The sequence below is a fragment of the Lissotriton helveticus genome, chromosome 10 (assembly GCF_964261635.1).
Source record: "Lissotriton helveticus chromosome 10, aLisHel1.1, whole genome shotgun sequence".
Taxonomy (NCBI): domain Eukaryota; kingdom Metazoa; phylum Chordata; class Amphibia; order Caudata; family Salamandridae; genus Lissotriton; species Lissotriton helveticus.
This window is the reverse complement of record NC_136071.1, coordinates 1,189,680,358-1,189,702,404: the sequence shown is the minus strand read 5'-3', so window position 1 is coordinate 1,189,702,404 and position 22,047 is coordinate 1,189,680,358. Positions and strand designations below refer to the sequence as shown.

General features: G+C 47.4%; 1 protein-coding gene across 1 annotated transcript in view; it reads left to right on the top strand.

The window, feature by feature from the left end:
* Positions 1 to 13,182: 13,182 nt before the first annotated feature.
* PLEKHA8 (pleckstrin homology domain containing A8) overlaps positions 13,183 to 22,047 on the top strand; it is a 116,227-nt gene continuing 107,362 nt past the window's right edge. Inside the window, exon 1 of the mRNA XM_078664037.1 lies at positions 13,183 to 13,608. Coding sequence (XP_078520163.1) covers positions 13,569 to 13,608 — 40 coding nt within the window. The 5' untranslated portion in view covers positions 13,183 to 13,568. The remainder of the gene's footprint in view (positions 13,609 to 22,047) is intronic.

The window sequence follows — 22,047 nt, the reverse complement described above, 5'->3', positions numbered from 1 at the left end:
GATATGGCCATATGCCAATCAGTCTGACCCTGTGCCTCATGGGAACAGTCCAGCCCGAACTACCAAGCCATGTCTTCCCTGGACCGAAAACAAGCATCCTGGGACCGGTTTCGGATTCATAATCCAGGGTGGAGCATGGCTATAACCCTGCGAAAAAGTACCTATGTGCTACACGAGGCGAAGGGAAGAGATGAGGAGCTAGCACTGGTGTTGATGGACCTGGAAAAGGCCTTTGACACTGGGATGGGTTTATCTCATGAGGATTCAGAGAGCCTTTTACTTGGGTCCCTTTTTCTGTGGATGGATTAGGCGTCTCTATACAGGACCAAGAGCCAGGGCCTGGGTGGGACGAACCATCTTTGACAGCTGGAACATCTGTAGGGGCACTAGGCAGGGGTGTCCCCTCTCCACTTTGCTTTTCGCCTTGGTCCTGGAGCCAATGGCGGTCAAGATGAGGCAGGACACGACGGAGTGGGGGATTGCGTGGGGCAGCTTGAGCATATACTCTCCCTACACGCGGACGACACTTTGAACTATCTTCGCTCACTGCTGCAATTACTGCGACGCCTTTTAGGCCACCTGGAGGCCTTTGGCAGCGAGTTGGGCCTGTGGGTAAATAAGCAAAAACTATACTCTTCCCGCTGGGCTCGCAGCTTGGGGTTCCACCTGCAGAGCTTCCAAACCTAGGCATCCAGTGGGAGGCTGATAGCTTTGTTATTTGGGTATTATGCTTGCCTCAACAGAGGACAAGCTATATCAATAGTACATGGGAAGGGTGCTGTACGGACTGATGGCATCCATGACATTCTGGAATACTCTCCCTTCATCAGTAATGGGCAGAGTCGCCATTGCAAAGATGGTGCTCCTCCCACGCGGTGTGTATCCTCTACAAAACTCTCTCTGCTCACTGAAACCCATTGTGTTTAAGTGGCTGCATAGTTTGATGATCTCCCTGGTATGGGCTGGGTGATGTAGCAGAGTTGCGCCAGGTGTTCTGATGCATGATCAGGTGGAAGGCGAATTGGCGCTCCCAGAACTAGGCCTAATTCAAAGAACAGAACAGTCTGCCCCTTTTGATATGTATCATGGCTCTACTTGAGTCCTATAATAGAGTTCGCAGTATTAAGCTCACTGAGACCAAAAACAGAACACACAATTAGAATAAGCTCATTATAGAAAAATATTCATTGTTTATTTCCTTTCTTTAGTATAAATATAAATTTTTTCTCCAAAACAGCAGTGCAAAATTGACAAAACATAGCAGTGATAGTACATACAAAATAACATCCCAGACACCCCTACACACATTCAACAAACTTCACAAATAACTCAACCGTTCTTCAAGCATCCAATAATACCTCAATTGATTCACACATACTCATACACTCTTCAGTCATCCCATACACATCATGCTTCAGTTGCCAGATGTTACACATATATTGCGTCCTGAAAAGGCTCCAGACAGAAGATTGGAGACTAGATGACCATGTAGCAGGACAGACTCAAAGCGCCAACGCGCGTTTCGGTGCTAGGCCAGGTCTAAGGCCACACCTTCGTCAGGGCACATAGAGGAAGGGAGGGGGACGAAAGACAGCATGGAATCTGTAATAAGTAAAAACATGTTTTTTTTTAAATACATACAATTTTTTTAGACAGTTATTCTCCAACTGTTACTTAACAATTATTCAACGATAGTTTTTTACAGATGAAATTTCATGACAATGTCAAAGTTATGGTCAAACCAGCTCCCAGAACTAGGGTTATATTACTACGCGGCACACAATCAACACACTGCTAAATGGATGACAATTGGGGAAAGCACCCACTGACGTGAACACATGCAGATGCTGTGCTCACAATGCCTATATTGTGGGGGAGGCTTAGAGGAGGGGGTAATGTATGTGATACAACAGACTGCTAAGATCTGGGAGAGAATTGTGAGGAGGGTTCTCCAGAGACGACCCTTCAATAGGGAATTCCCATATGGGATGTGGCTGTTCCAGGACATTGAACCTGCAATGTTGATGGTTGCCCGAGAGAGGGAGGTTGTGAGGAAGCAAGTGACTGTACCACGAGGAGGCTTTCTAACCTCTCCCGGAAGCTAGAGAAACTTTTGGACTAGGAGTAGGGCAGGTTCTTCAGTATGCCAAGCTGCCCAGCACGGCCAGCAAAGTTGTGGAGCGTATGCTACAGTTGGGATCAGTCGGGCATTTGTATACCCACAGTAGCTGGAATCTCCTGAGGCGGAAAGCTGGGAGAAGTGCTTTTTAATCGTTGCTTTTCATTTATTTGGGAGGAAAAGCTTTCTCATATCTAGCGCCAAGATACTGGAATGAGTTACCAGATCCCCTTCGTAAAATTGATAATTATGGCACATTTAGGAAACAGTTAAAAGCCTTCCTTTTCTAATTCATTCGGTCCTCTTCCAATCTCAAGAATTGGTTCTAGTCACGCGCCGAGATGCCCCGGGCTGATACGAGCACTATAAAAGAACATATAACATAACATAACAGTAGACTAGTACAACACACTCCAGACTGACAAGCGTAAGCCTCAACTGAGGACCTGGGGAAGCAACAGGGAATGGAAGACAGCCTCGCTCTGGTGAGAGGAGCGTCGTGTAACTCACGCTTCAAAGGGATGCACGTCCTACATTGTAACTATCTCACACAAGCACATTAAGCAAACTATACCCACCCAAAACCTCGGACTGCCCGAGATGCCACGCTCAGGGGTCACATTCTGACATTAGTGCTAGTCATGTGGCACGATTTTGAGCAAAGGTTGTGGACAGGCACGGTAGGCACTAAGGTCTGTGGGTAATACCTTCACCACAGCAGTGTTTGCTGGGTACCGAGGAAAACCAGAGAGGAAGAAGATGAAATACAAATCCATGAAGCTGGCCCTCGTACTGGCGAAGCGACAAGTGGCTATTGGCTGGACGGGGTGAATAAACTCCTGGAGGATCTGGAGGCGGGGTCAGGGGGTCACACATGGCTTTCTCAGTTATGGGGGAGGACTCGGGCTGGCTCGGATGGGTATTCGTGGGACTATGACATGCAGCCTGATGCCCGCAGTCGGCTAGACCAGGCGCTCGTGAGAGGATCATCGTCTTCATGGTCCCAGTGGGAACACAGACCCAGTGGCTCTACACGACGGAGATTGGGGCACTGGTTGTAGTTCACTATTGTGCACTGCTGGTGTGGGGGTGTTTGGGACAAGCTCTATTCTGTGGAACGCTGTTTCATTCTGAGAATTGCAAATGATAACCTGCTGAATAAAGGTTCCGGGATTGGCGACAGCTTCCACCGTTATGTTGTGGTTAACTGTTTCTCTTGGGTTCAACATGGTTTGAGAAACACAAAAGCCCTTCTACTGGAACCTCTGATGTTCAAGCATGAAGGCCAGTGCTGGTTTCTCCTCAATGGCGGAGGAGCATTGGCCCACTGGCTCGGAGCCAGCAGCTGAAGAATAAAAGGATATTTTATTATTTATTGTTTTATTTTTTAGCTGCTGGCTGAGCCAGTGTGTGCAGGGAGGGGTGGACTAGGCCATGGCAGATGGGGTGAAGTGATGTGCACTGCTAACGGTGCCGTCTTAAGCTAGCCAAACAGTCATGCGCAGTTAGGTTTCTCCAACCAAGCTGTATTGCACTGCTGGTTTGGAGAAACAGCACAGACTCCCTGTGCCTGAGCAAGTATTAAACAAGCCCGCTCAGGCATATCGCCCCGGGCTGCTCTCATGCTACATGAGAGCGGTACGGGGATTACACAGGGAGTGTCTGATTGTGTCCCAGGGACTGCTGGGACCAGGACGCAGAGGAGCACTGAGGCACGAAGCAGCAGAGCAGCATCAGGTAGGCTTTATTTCTTTATTATTAACTCCCCACTCCACCCCCCCACACCCCCGGCACTCCCGCCCTACACCTTTCCCACCACTTTTTATTTATGTCACCAACCACTGATGAAGGCTATATGAAACCGTCTTTCTCTGGGGGAGCGACTACTATTTGGAGCTTTCTTCAGCCCTATGCATGACCCTATGTCATGCCAAGAACTGAAAATCATGCTTCTTATTAGGCATTTTGTCTTATACTGTGCTCGCCCTTACACTTATCTCTTTGGGCTCGACCTCATCAATAATATGCTTTACATTGTTTTGTTTACATTTTTGCACTTCACAATATTCAGACCTGCTCTTATGTATTTTGTCTATTTTTGTGCTTATGTCTTGTTTTGCTTATACGTTTGCTCCTGACAATTGTTGAACCCGTTCTCATGTGAAGCACTCTAATGCCCATGCCACGCTCACACTATATACGCTATATAAAACCATCAGCCCTGACAAGTGCCAGGCATCAGGGGTCAGACTAACGCATTTTATTGCAGGTGGCCGCATCACTGCACTAAAATGCATTAGTCACGCATTAGAACTCCTGGACCCCCTATGAGGAGCTAACAAGTCTGCATACCAAAAGCAGTTTGATTGCTTTCTGTTGGCTTTCTGGCAGTGCTGCTACAACCTGCCAAGAGCTTATCAGTGGTCCTATTGACACGCTGTGAACTGGGAAAAATGGGGCCATGAGCACCATGAGCTGTTTTTTTTTAATATAGCAAGAAACAAAAAGCCAGGCTTCCACTGCCAATAAAGCCCAGACTGGCTTAGTCTCTTTGAGCTCATGTAGTGCTAAAGTAATATATAAATTCAGCTGCCGGGATACAGCGGAGCACAGTGCAACCACTCGTGGGTAAACCCGAGCTGGCCGGAGGTCTGTACCCTCCCTCTCCTCTGTTCCCAACTGATCCCTAGCTGGTGACCTACCACCACTGGGAGGGACATAATGAGGGCATCTCACCATTCCTCTATCAATTGAAGGCCTTCTACCAGACTTCTGACACATCAGCAGGTGCACACATAGCACCCGCCTATTGCATTTTCCAGCTACCCACTTTGCAACAGGCGAGGCGTTCCTAAACACTATCGAAAATATTGCTGCATCCTGTGAATCCCGTATAAATATCCCTGGGCAGAAAAAAACGTGCAACTAGTTTGTGTCTGTTATGAAGCGCTCGAATGCCATTGGGCAAAGTTTGCACTATGAAAGACTTCCAACCATAAAATGCAGCTCTGCCTGCCATCCACCCTCTAATCTCATCCTAAATGAATTAAGGATAAAGCACTAACATGTGATGTAGAAAAGAGATACACTCTAGTGGCTGAATTGCACAGTGACCCCATTTGTGTGATACCAAGCCTCCTTTTTTGTTCATTATCAAGTACCGCCTTCAAATATATGAGCCTCAGATGTGCCCCATGTAGAAACTGCTCTTGTATTTGATGTAAAAGGCCACAATGCTGCTCCAGGCTTCTATAATAAATATCTAAGCCACATATAGGGTACTAATAGCATTGTAATCAGGATGACCAGGAATGTTCCTTAGTACATGTTTAAAAACTCTTACTTTAAAAAAAATACTACTCAATGGAAAGATGTAATCTGTCGTATCAAGGTAAAAGTCTTCCACATGTAGGGATTGTGATGAGATTGTATCATTTTCTAACATGATGTTTCTTGCATAATTTACCAGCCAAATATTTTCAAGATGCGACTGGATCATGGCCGCTTAGAGCCAGAGGCGACCCTTGGATCAGCTAGCCATAATAATTAGTTGGCTCGCCCACCTATAATGAATGACTACTATTGAAGCTTGTGAGCAGATCACCAAATGCCCTCGGCCACATGTGTAGGTGGGTGCTGTCCTATCCCAGCAGTAGTGGATGAGATGCCAGCCTGTGCCCTGTTCATGGACCTGAGGTTGAGAGAGACACAATGAGCAGAGTCTGCCTGCCTCCCAGCAGGACAACACCACCACCAGCTAACAGCCACGCGGAGCTGGCCTTAAAGTGGAGCAGTACAAAAGGGGGTGGTGATGGACGGAGCATCTGAACCAATCAAACACTCACACCCAGTCAACAGATCTGGGTTTAATCCATCACCGTTCTTTAGCCCACTCTGCCACCCCAGTTGAGTCATGGCCATATGCAAATCAGTCTGGCCCTGTGCCTCATGGGAACAGTCTAGCCCGAACTGCCAAGCCATGTCTTCCCTGGACCGGAAACAAGCATCCTGAGACCGGTTTCTGGCATTCCAGCCGTCTTCAGCCCGGCTTGCTTGAATCCAGTGGCAAAGTGAGCAAGGGACTCACGTCTGAGCATACCCTGCCAACTTATGGCAGCCAAAAGCGGTACAAAAGGGGGTGGTGATGGACGGAGCATCTGAACCAATCAAACACTCACACCCAGTCAACAGATCTGGGTTTAATCCATCACCGGCCTTTAGCCCACTCTGCCACCCCAGTTCAGACATGGCCAGATGCTTAAAGTGGAGCAGTCTTTTGACACAGCACTACGACCAGACCCGAAGTTAAGTCCAAGAGCAGGCTTCTTTCCTGGCAAGCACCAGGCTCAGCCTGCCTGCAATAAGCACAGTCCGGTGCACCACAGTCTGCTGCCCTGTATGTGGCTAATAGTGAGAAACTGCAGAGGAGAATTGTGTGACTGGAAGAGTAGGAGTGATTCAGCTACTCCAAATAACACTATAGCTTCGACAGGTCAAGAATTGTTCAAGTCGCAGTATAATACTTTCAGAATTGAACCATGTTCAGTTCTAATTGTCACCCGATGGATTGAAACCTTAGAAATATCACACATAAGTGATCTGCAAACGTGTCAGCTATGAACCATACATACATTTACATCTGAGTGGTCCCAAAACAGTCCGACCAGAACCATATGACATCCAATTGTACAGAAACCTTCACACATACATTGTATTTGAGCTACATTCATCAGAAGCAATGCTATTAGAGCGATGCAATTCAGTATTTTGGAATGATCATGAAAAGGCTTTGTTTTGGGCTCTACAATCTAATCACACCAATGGTTCAGTCATACCAGACCCCAAATAACTGATCCTCATGGTCTTCAAAACCCACCATTATAGGAATAGCCCACACTTGCCAAAAGACCCACTTCAGGTGGAAAACACAGGCTTGTTTAAACCCCAAATAGCTATCGTATAGCTGCCTCCCACCTAAAATCTCCATTTCTGTGTAAGTCAATGGGAAAATGAATTCCCCCCTATCTTGTTTAGGTCTCGCCTACGCAGCGCGCATGCACTGCATAGGAGAGAGACCTAATGCCATCGGCACAGCTTTGGGGGCAAAAACATGCATACGTTGCATTGCTTGCGATGGCAACGCGTGCACATCTGGCGATTTCCTTGCGGGAGCGCGCAGCACCATATGGTGGCGCCATATGGTTGCACGCTCCCACAAGGAAACTGCGCAGGCCCCCTCCCCCTGCTGCCGCACGAGGCGCGTGTTTGTTAATTGAAGGTTAGTTTAGCGCATCTGAGACTGGGGCAGCATCGAGCAGTACATCACTCTTGATGGCGTCCTGACGTTTGGCTCGGCGAATGGGGTCTCTATTCCTCTGCCGTGGCACAAGCTCCTCTGCACGAATAGAGCAATATTTAAATGAACTGCTTTTAAGCATTAGATCTGCGTGTGGCTTGAGCTTGCATAGAAGGACTTCTCTGACTTAAAATGTTTTCACCAATGTTTTGTAGACGAGCAGGTTACGAAACATGTCATACTTAGCCCTTGGCCTGGAACTGAGAAAACAATAAAAGCATAGTTTGTGCTGCATTTAAATGGCATCTCCATGAGAGCACCGAGGGGAGAAAAACGTGTCATATTATGCAATCAAACAGATGGCACCAATCTGCACAAATGTTATGTGCATTTGTAAAGCTCACTGTCTATCACCAGCGATGATCTTTCTCCTTTTTTACACTGTGTCCTCACAAGCAGCAGAGCACCGTTGTGCGTTCCTTGTCCGTGCGTTTCATCTGTGCATTACGGGGATGGGGCTTATTGCCTTGGTGCCTGCCCTGTTACGGTACGCAGCATGACTAACAGCTACATTACTCATTTGTAACCCTGGGCGTAGTTTGCGAAGTAGCGATACACGTAGCTACGCAAAGTGCACTTCGCACTATGCGAGCTATGCGTAGCACTACGCGAACTGCGTAGTACCCTGTTCGCACTGTGCAAGATGCCGTTTTCAATGATTGCACAGTGCGGACAGGCATCCGGCACTGTGCAATCATTGAAAACGGCCTCTTGCACAGTGCGAGCTGTAGTTTTCTGCCGCTCGAGTAGATTTTTACTCGAGCGGCAGCTTTCTCAACGCGGACTGGTAGTTTCTCATCGCGTGCGGTCAGGAGCATACACGACCACTTGAAATGAGAAACCTGACCTCCCCGCATTGAGAATCTTGCCGGGAGGTTTATTTTCCACACTCGCGATCGGCAACTTGATGTTGCTGATCACAAACGAGAAAAAAGTCTCTCCGGAATGTCATTTTGCTTGCTCGCAGTAACCAACTTGATGTTGAGGACCACGAGCAAGCAAAAAATTACCGCTGCACTACGCTACGCTACGCGTGTTGGCACTGTGCTACGTGCAGTTCGCGTAGTGCGAAGTAGCACAAACTTCGCAAACTACGCAAGCGTAGCATAGGGCTTTGCCCAGGGTTACTCATTTGCATGATACTGCATCTCTTCCAAATGTGGAAATAAGTTCCTCTGTAAAAATACACACATATTGAAGCAGAATAACTAATTTCATATTTCAGAATGCATCAAAAAAAAATATACAGTTGAGCAAAAATGCTACAAGTCACCAAAATACAATTCTTAGTCACTATTTAATGACTTTGATGGAGGTGGAACAAATGTGAATGCCTGCCAAATTATGCAACTTAGGGCATAATGAGTTTAAGCAGGTTTCAATGAGGGGTACAGTCCTTTTTTTGTGGCTAAAAGTGAAAGGCTTCTGTCAACAAAAATACACCTTAATTATTTTAGTAGCACCAAAGCAATATTAACATTAAGAAAAAAAAATGTTTAATGAAATAAAAATTCTTAAACTAATATAAGGACAAAAAAAAACAATAATTAAAACAACAAAAAAATCAATTAAGAATCAGGAGTTACGAATTTTTAAGAACATGTCAAAAAATGGCAATAGAAAACAACGGGGGCTGAAATCCAACCTCGGCCAATTGGTATGGTAGACCAGGACTTAAGCATCCTCCTTGGCTGACTGTTGAGGGATAGAGATTGGGTAGGCTTTCCATCTATTACTGTTAATTAAATCCTGACCCTACTCGCCACTAAAGAGCCTCTCACTCTCTCAGACTCTCACAGACACTCTCTCAAAGACACTCTCACAGACTCTCTCTCACAGACACTCTCTCACACACACTCTCTCACAGACACTCTCTCACAGACTCTCTCACAGACTCTCACACGCTCACAGACACTCTCTCATAGACTCTCTCTCACAGACACTCTCACACAGACACTCTCACAGACTCTCACAGACACTCTCTCACATACACTCTCACACTGTCACAGACACTCTCATAGACACTCTCATAGACACTCATAGACACTCACAGACACTCTCACAGACTCACAGACACTCTCTCACAGACTCTCTATCCACAGACTCTCCCTCAGACTCTCTCACAGACACTCACTCACAGACACTCACTCACAGAACTCACTCACAGACACTCTCTCACAGACTTCCTCACAGACTCTGTCACAGACTCTCTCTCACAGACTCTCTCTATTCTATTCTATTCTATAGTTTTGGTAAAGCGCAAACAGCTGCCCCAGCGAAGAGGCGTCCCGGCGCTAGAGAAACCACAGGCCCAGGCCTGAGAGATGAAGGTGGAGAGGAGAGTTAGGGGGAGGGGAATAGGTGCGTTTTAATGGCTTTTCGGACAGACACTCTCTCATAGACTCTCTCTCACAGACTCTCAGAGACACTCCTTCACACTCTCACAGACACTCTCTCATAGACACTCTCACAGACACTCTCTCACAGACACTCTCTCACAGGCACTCTGTCACAGACACTCTCCCACAGACACTCTTTCACACTCTCTCACAGACACTCTCACAGAAACTCTCTCACAGACACTCTCTCACAGGCACTCTCTCACAGACACTCTCTCATAGACACTCTCACAGACTCTCTCTCAGACTCTCTCTCACAGACACTCTCACAGACTATCTCTCACAGAAACTCTCACAGACACTCTCTCACAGACACTCTCACAGACTCTCTCTCACAGTCTCTCTCCGACTCTCTCTCACAGAAACTCTACCACAGACTCTCACAGACATTCTCTCACAGACTCACAGACACCCTCACAGACTCACTTTCTCACTGAGTGACTCACTCTCACTGACTGACTCACTCTCTCTGACTGACTCTCTCTCACAAACTCTTTCTCACGGACTCTCACTGACTGACTCTCTCTCACTGACTGATTCTCTCTCACCAACTGACTCTCTCTCACTGACTGACTGACTCTCGCTAAAACACTGACTCTCGCTAAAAGACTGACTCTCGCTAAAAGACTGATGCTCGCTTAAAGATTGACTCTCGTTTAAAGACTGACTCACTCCCACTGACTGACTATCTCACTGACTCACTCTCTTTCACTCACTGACTGACTCACTCTTTTTCACTCACTGACTGACTCACTCTCTTTCACTCACTGACTGACTGACTCTCTCACTCTCACTGACTGACTCTCACTCTCTCACTGACTGACTAACTCTCTCACTCTCATTGACTGACTAACTCTCTCACTCTCATTGACTGACTGACTCTCTCACTCACTCTCACAGACTGACTGACTGACTGACCTTCCCCCTCCTGTTATTTATGCTCCCCATAACAAAAAAAACCCACAACAAGCAACCATTGGGACAGGCAGATATATACAAGTTGCCAGCATTGAAAGGACAAAAAAAACCTCAAGGCATTATTTTTAATACTTTTTTAATATGGTTCTTTAGTTGTACATAATTCTTTTTTGGTCAAATCTAAGTTAACAAAAATGCTTCGGACACTTCTTTATTATAACTTTTCAGCATGCTGCAAATTTCTGGACAGCAGAGCTTAAAGACATAGGTAAAGTTAATATCTATGGCTAAACACTTAGAAGTTCACAAAGGCAAGACCTTTGTGTTTGCATCCTTCCTCTCTGACAGATCTCAAATGATCAAAATAGCGAACAGTCTCTCTTCTCCTGTGGCGGTGGGTCAAGGTGTTCCCCAAGGCTCGATACTAGCACCAACATTGTTCAATCTCTACTTAGAACCACTGGGAAACCTCAAAAGCAAATCTGGGATTCACTATCATCTCTATGCAGACAACACTCAACTCTACCTCAAGGTTGCCTCCACTCATGATCTCTCCATCCTAAGATCTACTCTTGACTCCATTCAAAACTGGATCTCAACTCATCAATTGATTCTGAATCCCTCCAAAACTGAATTCCTCCTCTTCTCCTCCTCACTCTCTCCTCCCCCGGTTCAATCATGGATGGATCAGATGAATCTACTAAACAATAAACCCATCATTGTCGACAGTGCAAAATCCCTTGGTGTCCTTCTAGACAAAAAACTCAATCTAACTCCCCACATCAATTCTATTGCAAAATCTGCTCGCTACCAACTGCGCCTTCTTTGGGGAATCCGTCGCTTCTTCCCGGAGCAGGACCTTATAACCCTGGTGCAATCGCTGGTCCTCTCTAGACTAGACTACTGCAATTCTCTACTTACTGGCCTCCCCAAATCTCACCTGTCCCCACTTAAGTCTGTCTTCCATTCAGCAGCTCGTTTCATTTATGGGGCCAAAAGAAGCGATCACATCACACCGATGTTATCCACCCTCCGCTGGCTTCCCTTCGAGGCTAGAGCTATCTACAAGACTGCCTGCTTTACCCACAAAGCCTTGCACTCCTCATCTCCCAGCTACCTGGCGAATAAACTGAAACTCTCTGGTGGCTCTAGACGTTCACGCAATGCGGAGAATCTACTGCTTGAACCTCCCACTTTCAAGAAGGAAAGAACAATGGCCCAATCCTTTTCAGGCAACGCAGTGAGAATCTGGAACTCCTTTCCACCTCAGCTCCGGACCACCGCCTCCTCCCAGGCCTTCAAAAGGGACCTCAAAGTTCTCCTCCTCCAGAGACACCTCCAAAAGTAATTCACGTCCTCTTGCTATTTGTGAGGAAGACTTCCCACTACTGATAATTTCTACTTTCCATGACCATGGAAGTGCCTTCCCAGTGTATGCCTGTGATTGGAGGGTCTGCCTTTTTGCAGTATTTTCCATGTACTGGTGTTTGGTGCCCTTTTGTAACATGCACACACCACTCTGTCCCTGCAACACACGGCTGCTACCTCTCACATGTCTTTACCTTTGATACTTGCACAAGTGCCACCTTGCCCACGTAACGCTTGTTCCTGAGCCTGAGTGTCTAGCACTTATTGCAGGACTATACCTCTAATTATACTCTGTTTTCTCTTATAACTGCACACTTGTCACTTTCATTTCCTCTTGTGCACTTTTGACTACCTCATGTATTTGGTTGCTCACAATTTTTACTCAAGTATTTTGTTTGCTCACGATTGTCACTATTACCTTTACTACCTCATGTATTTTTGGTTGCTCACAGTTTTTACTACCTCATGTATTTTGTTTGCTCACAATTGTCACTATTACCTTATGTAATTTTGTAATGTTTCTCATTATGTTTCATTTCTGTTCCTAATGTGAAGCGCTCTGACGCCTTCGGGTAAAGTCCGCGCTATATAAAAATGCATAAATAAATAAATAAATAAATAAAAAAAACCTATTGGCTATGCCAATGCTTGTTTTCAAATTTAGCATCTCCCTCTTCACGTTCAAAAACGTTGGCACGTAGACAGGGCCACTGGATTCATGCGGCAGGGGAGAGTCAAATTATGCGGCAGGATTGACCAAGAATAGACAAATGATGTGGCATTATGCCCTGCATGTTTGAACCCAATCACACCCCAGAAGCCTCCCAGTCAGACCCGTTCCAAGATGGCGCACGCTGCCGGGCAACTCTTTTCAGGAATGTCAGTACATTCTATGTCGTCCTGCAACACGATTGGTAGATAGGGGTCCAGGGGCGGAACTTAGCCTCCGATAGGCCACCTTCTTGGCCGTGTCCTCGTCGTGATTGGACCACGCACACCGGAGCTGCTCCCATTGGTAGCCAGGGCAGCTGGACCGAGAGAACCAGGAAGTGCTGCGCGTGTGTCTGTCTGGCTGGCAGTGAGTGAGAGGCAGAGAGCCCCGGGGTGCAGGAGGGGTCCAGGCTGCGGCAGGGCGGGGGCCTGGGGAGGCGCCAGGCACACGACAGTTGAGGCGGTGCTTCTGTGCTGAGGGCAGGCAGGGAGGACACTGTGACTGAGCTCGCGGGCATGGGGCAGCAGTGACTCTGAGGGTACGGTGGCCGGGAGGGGCCCCAGCATTGAGCCCGGGGGTGTCCAGCACAGGACCACGGCGGCCAGAAGAGTCCAGGACGGATCACTAGAGAGCAGTGGCCGGGAGGGGTCCAGGGTGGCTCAGAGCCCCGGCGTGGATGGAGCCCCCAGTCCCAGCATGGAGGGGGAGCTGCACAAGTGGACCAACTACTACAGCGGTGAGAGCCTTACCTATGCTTGTTCATGCACGGGTGTATCATGTCATCACCATCGGCATGTGTGTGTGTCTGCACTGCATGCACAATTCATTCATGCATTCCCATCTTTGCTCCATTCTGTTTTGAGCGTCTGCCATTTATTGCAGTATTTATTCTTTACGTTGTGGCCCCCACCAGTAATTCTGTATGTACATGTGTTCAGTTTCTACCTACTTACTGCCCATCCTGCTCTATTTTCTCGCACACGTTGTTTTGGTGAATTTCTTCTACTGCCCCAGTGTATTTGTCATAATCTGTTAAATCAGGATGCCACCATGGAATCTCTGCAATCCAGACTCCGCTTATCTCTAATTTAAACGTCAACCTGAAAAATCAGCCACACTCTTCTCACATCGCTCACTGACCATTACTAGTTCCCCCAAACTCCACTCTACCAAATACGTAAACTCTATTCAGTCTCCCAAGGAACACATGCAGTGTCATCCCCTGTCGTTGCCAGATCAGCTGGCTGCCAGCCAATCAAAGTGTCTTATACATACGACTTACCTTGTTCTCTGAAGCTACCCCTTGGCACTGCTCCACCTTGCCTCATTCAAGCCTGGACTTTTCCATGCTGGCTGGGACTCGCCACTCTACAGATTGTGAGCTCCTTGCTGTCGCTAAACTACTTTACATGGACATTCTGGTCCAGCAGCCTGCAAGACTTGCATACTTCTCAGCTTCTGACTTGCATCTTTCAGTGTCACTTAAGAATACATATATATTCAAAAAGAACCAAAGGACCCTTTATTCTCAAATGCATGCTTGAGCTGACTGCCACCACCAACATACTCGGGAGGCACCCAAGACCAAACCATATGTGCACGTGCTGTGCAATTTGTATATTCTCTTTGCAAGTTATGCCATTGTCTTTGTCACACTTGTCACACACCTGCGGCACATATCACATCAAGTGGTTCTTTCAGAAACGCTAGTGGCAACCATTAAATACTAAATGCTCGCCACAATTTCCCACAATTTGTTCGAAGGAACACAAGATTCCAAGTGGGACCAGTTCACCAGATGGGCTCTCCAACACTGGTCACAATACTGCAGGACGGACTTCCATTTATGGGTCCAATGTTCCGCATGACATGCCTAGGATCATGCAGCTAGGCAGAAGGAGAACGTAGTTTTGAAACCATGTCTGCGGTTCTACGGTGGCCACAAGACGACATCTCCTCATTCATGTTTTGTAGCCTAGAAAACGTAGGACACGTATGGACTCTCCGGATGCTCTTGGTGACTGGGTTGAGGGCTCTGATTGGGTCGGCTCCGGGGTGTGGTGTTTTGTGGACATTGATTCCTAGTAGGACGAATAGTGAGGTCAGGCAGGACCTGTCCAAGGAGGTCCAGAGGTGTCCGAAGACATTCACCACACAGATGTCTGTGTCCAGAGAGCTGCAGCATTCGGGCACCACACAAGTCGCTGGACGTTCTTCTGGTGCAGAGGGACAGCTTTGGGCCCCCCCTGCTATAATGTGGGATTGTCCTTGGACTGGGAGAAAGAACATGAGGCATATTTTGGTTTTGTCTGCATTTAGGATCTTGCAGTTTAAATGCATCCAGGATTTAAGGACAGCAGAATGTCTGACTCGAATGCCAAACTGTTCACTATAGATGCTAAGCACTGAGTGTGGAAACATCAATAACACCACACAGACACACACTGTTCTCCAGTTGGCGAGCAGTGCGCCCTATTCGTGTACTTAAAAAACATGGCACTAAGGTGCTCCAATTTTGTTAAGTATCTTGTTACAGTCTCTTTGTTGGAGATCATTTCCATACTAGAAAAAAAAAATCTTTTTTTTTTCTTTTTTTTTTCCTTCGGAAGTGAAACCGAGATGACGGGCTAGGCAACGGCTGCATTGTACATTGTGAGTAGGCTGATTGTGACTAAGGGAAGCCTCTGGGCTGTAGTTGTCGCACATTTCTAGAACAAGGGCTCTTCTCACGGGTGGTGCTTCTTGTTTCTGAGAAGCGGTTTCATGTTGTGCTCACAATGGCGTGCTGGCGCCTGAGGCCCTCTTCCTTGGTCGTTCGCTGGTGCTTTCCAAGGCGCCTGACCGGTGTCACCTGTTCGTGCAGCCCAGCCCGATCATTAAGGCCCCGAGATCAGAAACACCGCGCCTCGTTAGCCTCCCTTGGACAAGCGCTGCTGGGGGTGGGCTTCTGCTGCTTCTGATTTTTCTTCCCCTTAGCAAACTCTGAACTTCCCAGTTTAAATTTGCCTTCAAATATGCAAAGGTTTTCTGCACATTACAAGACAATTTGAAAGACAAATTTAGTTCATGTTCACTCTGATCAAACCACCCAAATGTAAGCAGGCTTTTCATCTACAAGTTTACATTTTACACAGCTTTTTGTAACTATACCTGGGCAAATGTATGGAAATGTATTTTAATGCAGGTTTATCTATTGCACTATCAAATGTTGCAAACTACATGATTTTAATACAAATATTGGAAATCATAAAACTTTACAGCTTTTTGAAGTTGCATAGTTCTCCTATAACCTTTTTATAGGTACAAAAAATTTTGAGTGCCATTTGTGTGCAAATCAGAGCCCCTCCCCACCCCCTCTTCGAAGTCATGGTGGTCCATATCCTTGTAGTTCCTTCGCAATAATGCTATGTTCAGTTAGGTAATTAGATATCGGATGCAAAGGGATAACGTGATGAACCATTAGGCATCGGATGCTTGTGCATTAGGACTTTTCCATTTTTAGGTCGAGCGTAGAGCTGCGCATGCGTAGCATGCGCTGTCTAGCTCAGGACCTATTGTTACTTTCGGGGGAATCTGAGACAGCATTCGGCCACGCGCCTCTGCTGTCTCAGATTTGTCCGCGTGAGCGCGCCTCACGCTTTTGTATCTGGCTGCCCGTCCCCTGGCTCCGAATGCTTTCGGTTTCGGAGTGCGTGTCTGCTGAAAACTTAAGGCATGTTTAAAAGACACAGCACACATACACGCAGGCAGGCACACACACAGGCACAACACACGCAGGCACATACAAGCGCACCCCTCCCCCCCCGGCAGGGCTTACATACACACACAAACGTGCACACACACACTCCCAACCCCACTCACCGGGCACACGCAGGGCTTCCATCACTGGGGGGGCGGGCACCGTCAATGTGCCCCGACGCCCCCCCTCACCGGCTCCTCTCGTCCTGTTCCTCCGTGTCCAGACTCCGCAGCCCGCTCCGTTGTTTCTCCGCCCCTTCAGGACAGTTCGTGCGTGTCACGCCTCTCCTTTCTCCCGGCCGGAAATCCTATTTGCGTGTCAGGCCTCGTTTTCACCACGCATTTTTAGGTCGAGCATTCGAGACCTCTTGTATACTTTAGTATACCTCTTGCTTACTTGAATGCGGACACGAGTCGGACGCGCGCTTTTTCAGTGTCAGATTTGTCCTTGTGAGCGCGCTTTTGCTGCTGGCTGTTTGCTGTGAATGTGTGCGAGCGCTTTCGCTTTTCGGCGCCCCCGGGGGAGGAGGAGGCCGGTGGAGAGGAGGAAGGAGCGGCGCAGATCCCCTCCTCGGAGACCCGGTGTAGGTATCGGCTACCCTCCACGCTCGCTCTAAGAAGGCATTGAAGCTGAGCAAACCTCCTCGTAAGCAGCACCGATTTCGCCGGCTGCCGTAAGTCTTCCGCTTGTTTATCCTCTTGCTAGTTTTTTTTTGTTGCTGGCTTGTTTAAAACTGCGCTTTGTCTTTAATATGGCGCACTCACGCCTTTTCTTTCTTTTCTTGTGCACTCTCAAGTTCGTAATGGTACTATACTGACTGTGTCGGGTTTGAGGCTCGGAAATTAGTTTGTGAAATCCTTTTATTCACGTTTTCCCTTCCTACTCAGGTTTTCATTTCCAATCTCGGGGCCCTGCTTTCGGTTTTTACTTTCTGCTCCTAGGTATGTAGAGACAGGGTTTGCCTAGAGGGCTGATGTCACCGCCGTCTCCGGAAACTAAACTGAACTGTCCCGCAACAGTGTATATAATATCGGCAGTCGTTCTGCGCACTTGGTATTGCGGTCCTGGCATAGGTAAGAAGAGACCTTCGGGGAGCGGTGCGCTGGCAGCGGGCGCGCTTTCCAATCTGCCCTCCTCATCTCTGTGGTTCTATTCGGCTGGGGATGCCAGCTGAGCCGGTGTCCCCTGGAGTTCAGTGGTATCCGTCAGGTGAGCTGCAGCCTGCGCCATGTGGCTGTGGTGCTGAGCGACGGCAGAGTGGCCCTGTGTGCCACACAAGAGGCTGGAGCACTTCTGACTGGAAAACGGAGTGAGTGGCTGATGGCTAACAATATATGTATTTTTTATATGAAACGAAAACTTAAAACATCTTCTGTCTGGGAGTTCCATACACTTTGGCGATTTTAGAACGTTGAATTTTTAGAGGGGCTTGCCATATCTTTACATTCACTAAAAGTGTTTTTGTTTTTTTTACTTCTGGCATTAGCCAATATCTTCTGATGTTACTAAAATTATATACGTTATATACTTACAGGAGTTTTCGGCCAGCTCTCTCCATTCAACGGTCTGTTGTGTCATTCACATATTTTTTTTTGCTTGGTTTTGGAAACGCAGTTTAATCCATTTGAGCCATATGTATGTTGTCACTGGTTAGGGAATGAACTGCTTTTTGGTGGGACATGTGCGATGTTTGTGCTATTCACATCAAACGTGTTCTATACTTGCTTTAGGCGATTGGCCTTAACCTGTTGGTTTCTTTTGCTCTGTAGCCTTCATCCATTGATGTACGATATTGTCAAACTCCTCTTGTGTTGATTGACTGGACTATTTAAATATCCGTTTTGTGCCTTGTTTTTCTTATGCCCCCTCTATTCCCTCCCTATTGCCGTCGTCTCTTCCCCTCCGTGCTTTTCACTACCCAACCTGCAAAAGCCCCTCATTCCTCCTTCCCAGGCGCTTTTTCCCATGTACCTTGCTCTTTCTCCAGCCAGTCACAGCCCTTATTCCTTCCCTCCATCACTCCTTATTTCCCCTTGTTTCCTCCTTATTCTACCTCCCTTCTCTCCCACAAGCTTCTCATTAGTGCCTCTGAGCCATGGTATATACTTTTCCACTTACAAATACAAGGCTGTGTATACTGAAGGCTCCCTTGCTTCAAAGCACACCTCTTTGTTTCTATGTCTTATGAAAGACACCCTCACACACCCCCTCACACACCCTCTCACCCCCTCACACCGTCACCCTCACACACCCTCAACCTCACACGCCCTCAACCTCACCCCCACAACCCCCTCACCCTCACACACCCCCTCACCCTCACACACACCCTTACCCACACACACACCCTTACCCACACACACACCCTTACCCACACACACACCCTTACCCACACACACACCCTTACCCACACACACACACCCTTACCCACACACACCCCCTCACCCTCACACACCCCTCACACACCCCCTCACACACCCACCCCCTCACACACCCCCTCACCCTCACACCCCCTCCCCCCCCTCCCCCTCACACCTACTCACCCTCACACACACCCTCGCCCTCACACACACCCTCACCCTCACACACCCCCTCACCCTCACACACCCCTCACCCTCACACACCCCCTCACACACCCACCCCCTCACACACCCCCTCACCCTCACACCCCCTCCCCCCCCTCCCCCTCACACCTACTCACCCTCAATCCCCCTCACCCTCACACCCCCACACCCACCCTCACCCTCTCATCCCCTCACACCCTCACCCCTGTTGCCCTCAACCCTGTCACCCTCTCCCTCCCCCACACACCCCCATCACCCCCACCCCCCTCACCCCCACCCCCCCTCACCCCCCTCACACACCCTCACCCCCCTCACCCTCCCTCACGTTCACACACCCTCCCTCACCCTCACACCCCCTCACCCTCACATCCCCTCGCCATCACAGCCCCTCACCCCCACACCCCCTCACCATCACACCCTCTCACCATCACACCCTCTCACCATCACACCCTCTCACCATCACACCCTCTCACCATCACACCCCCTCACCATCACACCCCCTCACCATCACACCCCCTCACCATCACACCCCTCACCATCACACCCCTTCACCATCACACCCCCTCACCATCACACCCCCTCACCATCACACCCCCTCACCATCACACCCCCTCACACCCCCTCACACCCCCTCACCCTCACAACCCCTCACCCTCACAACCCCTCACCCTCACCCTCACACACCCTCACCCTCACACACCCTCACCCTCACACACCCTCACACACCCTCACCCTCACACACCCTCACCCTCACACACCCTCACCCTCACACACCCTCACCCTAACACACCCTCACCCCCCACACCCTCACTCACCCTCAACAGCATAGCATAACAAAGCATAGCATAACAAAACACATCATAGCAGAACAAAAAAAGCATAGGATAGCAAAACATAGCATAGCATAACAAAACAAAGCATAGGATAGCAAAACAAAACATAGCATACCATAACAAAACAAAACATAGCATAGCATAACAAAACACAGCATAGCATAGCATAACAAATCAAAACGGGATAGCAAAACATAGCATAGCATAACAAAACAAAACATAGCATACAGCATCAATCAACACACCACAGCATCACTCAGGGGCACTCCAACATCACTATGCGCTACCACAGCATCACTGAACGCCACAGCATCACTCGTTCGCCATCACAACATCACTCAGCGCCACCACAGCATCAATCTGTGCAACCATTCAACAAAAACTGGTTCAAATATGTTCTCTCAATGTTTGAAGCTTTATTACAAATGTAACAAAAAGATGTTAATATTTCACTTCTGTTCTTGGATTTTCGTCACAATAAAATACACTGAACATAATCTTCACAAAAGTTATTTACAAAAGTGAGAGGGGAGAGGGGTTGGCCTAACGGCTAAGGTGCTCGACCTCGGACCTGGGGATCTGGGTGCGAGTCTCGGTAACAACGCCAAAAACCTCCTGTGATTCTGGGCAAATCACTTAATCTCCCCGTGCCTAAAATGAAAGTGTGTCCTCATGTAACGTAACTGGTGCTATGTAAAGCGCTCTGATACCTGATTCGGTTCGGGTCTAGTTCGCGCTATATAAAACTGCAAAAAAAATAAATAAATTTAAGCTATTGCCATTATAAATTGCAATAACTTTTATTTAAGTATTAATTATTTAAAACAAGTAAAATACATTGTTATTTGTAATACTAATACATCTAAGTCACGTAAATACAACACATTGCATTACAAATGCTATAGGTGTCACATTTGCAACAGTTATAACTATTGGTATTGTAAATGACAAAACTATTTATTAATTTCGCTATTTAAAAAAAAAAACATAAGTAAAAAATGTGTCAATTACAATACCAATAGCTCAAACCTTTCTAATGCGAGACCTATTGCATTGCAAATGCTTGTTATGTCTGGATTTTACAGCATAGTTCTCAAACAGACCTTTTGCTAACAATATACAGATAGTGGGCTTAGGGTCCACCACCCTTTCAGCCATTGGCTTTCTATGCACAGCCTCTTTCAACCATTAGCTTGAGACTTGTCAATAACAGCTTAGCTCAACCCAGTGTAGTGTTCGTATCTCACCTACCGCGGTTGGCTGTTTAGATGTATTCTTTCATTTCCACTCAAGTGTTTGCTTTGAACTACCTGACAAACTACAAACATAGGCCTCTCTGTCCGCTCCGGCTGGGTCCCTTGTGTACGCCTCGCTCTAATGTGCTAATGCTACCTGCTTTAAGCACATTAGACGCAACGATATTGGCTTTGCCAATGCTTGTTTATTTTATAGTCCTGTGTTAGGTGGGTTCCATTGCATAACTCAGTTTTTTTTTCTCATTAAACATTGTCGTTTACCAATAATATATACATGAATGCTTCGATTGTGTGCGAACACAAGCAGTTTATTTGAATTGACAGCCTCTTTTTGGTCTGAGATTGTTGTTTGAGGAGGGCTGTTCTTTTGAGGTGGAAAAGCTCAACCAACAACATGGTTCTTTTGCTGTGTTGCACCCGTGAGGATGCAGGTTGTAATGCCCCTGAAGTACTGTTGGTCACTATGTGATGTGATTGTTAGGGAGCTCCTAACCAGCATAATGGTTTTGTTTTTGTTATTTTGATCAGGGGAGCTGGGGGGCTGTCCAGTCTGTACTCTAGCAGATGCAATTTATAAAGAGATACTGCCTACAAAAATATATTACTTTTCAAAGAGCTCCGTTCTAGCTTTGCTTGAATAGATCACTCGCTGTTAATGGTGAGGATGTTTCTAGGCAGGTCCTTCCCCTTTGTCTTTCCCGGAGTGCCACTTCAAGAAGGCTCAGGATTGCCAGGTGTATCATCACACTTTATTGTGCCCATGCCTGGAGCTAACATCATCACTAC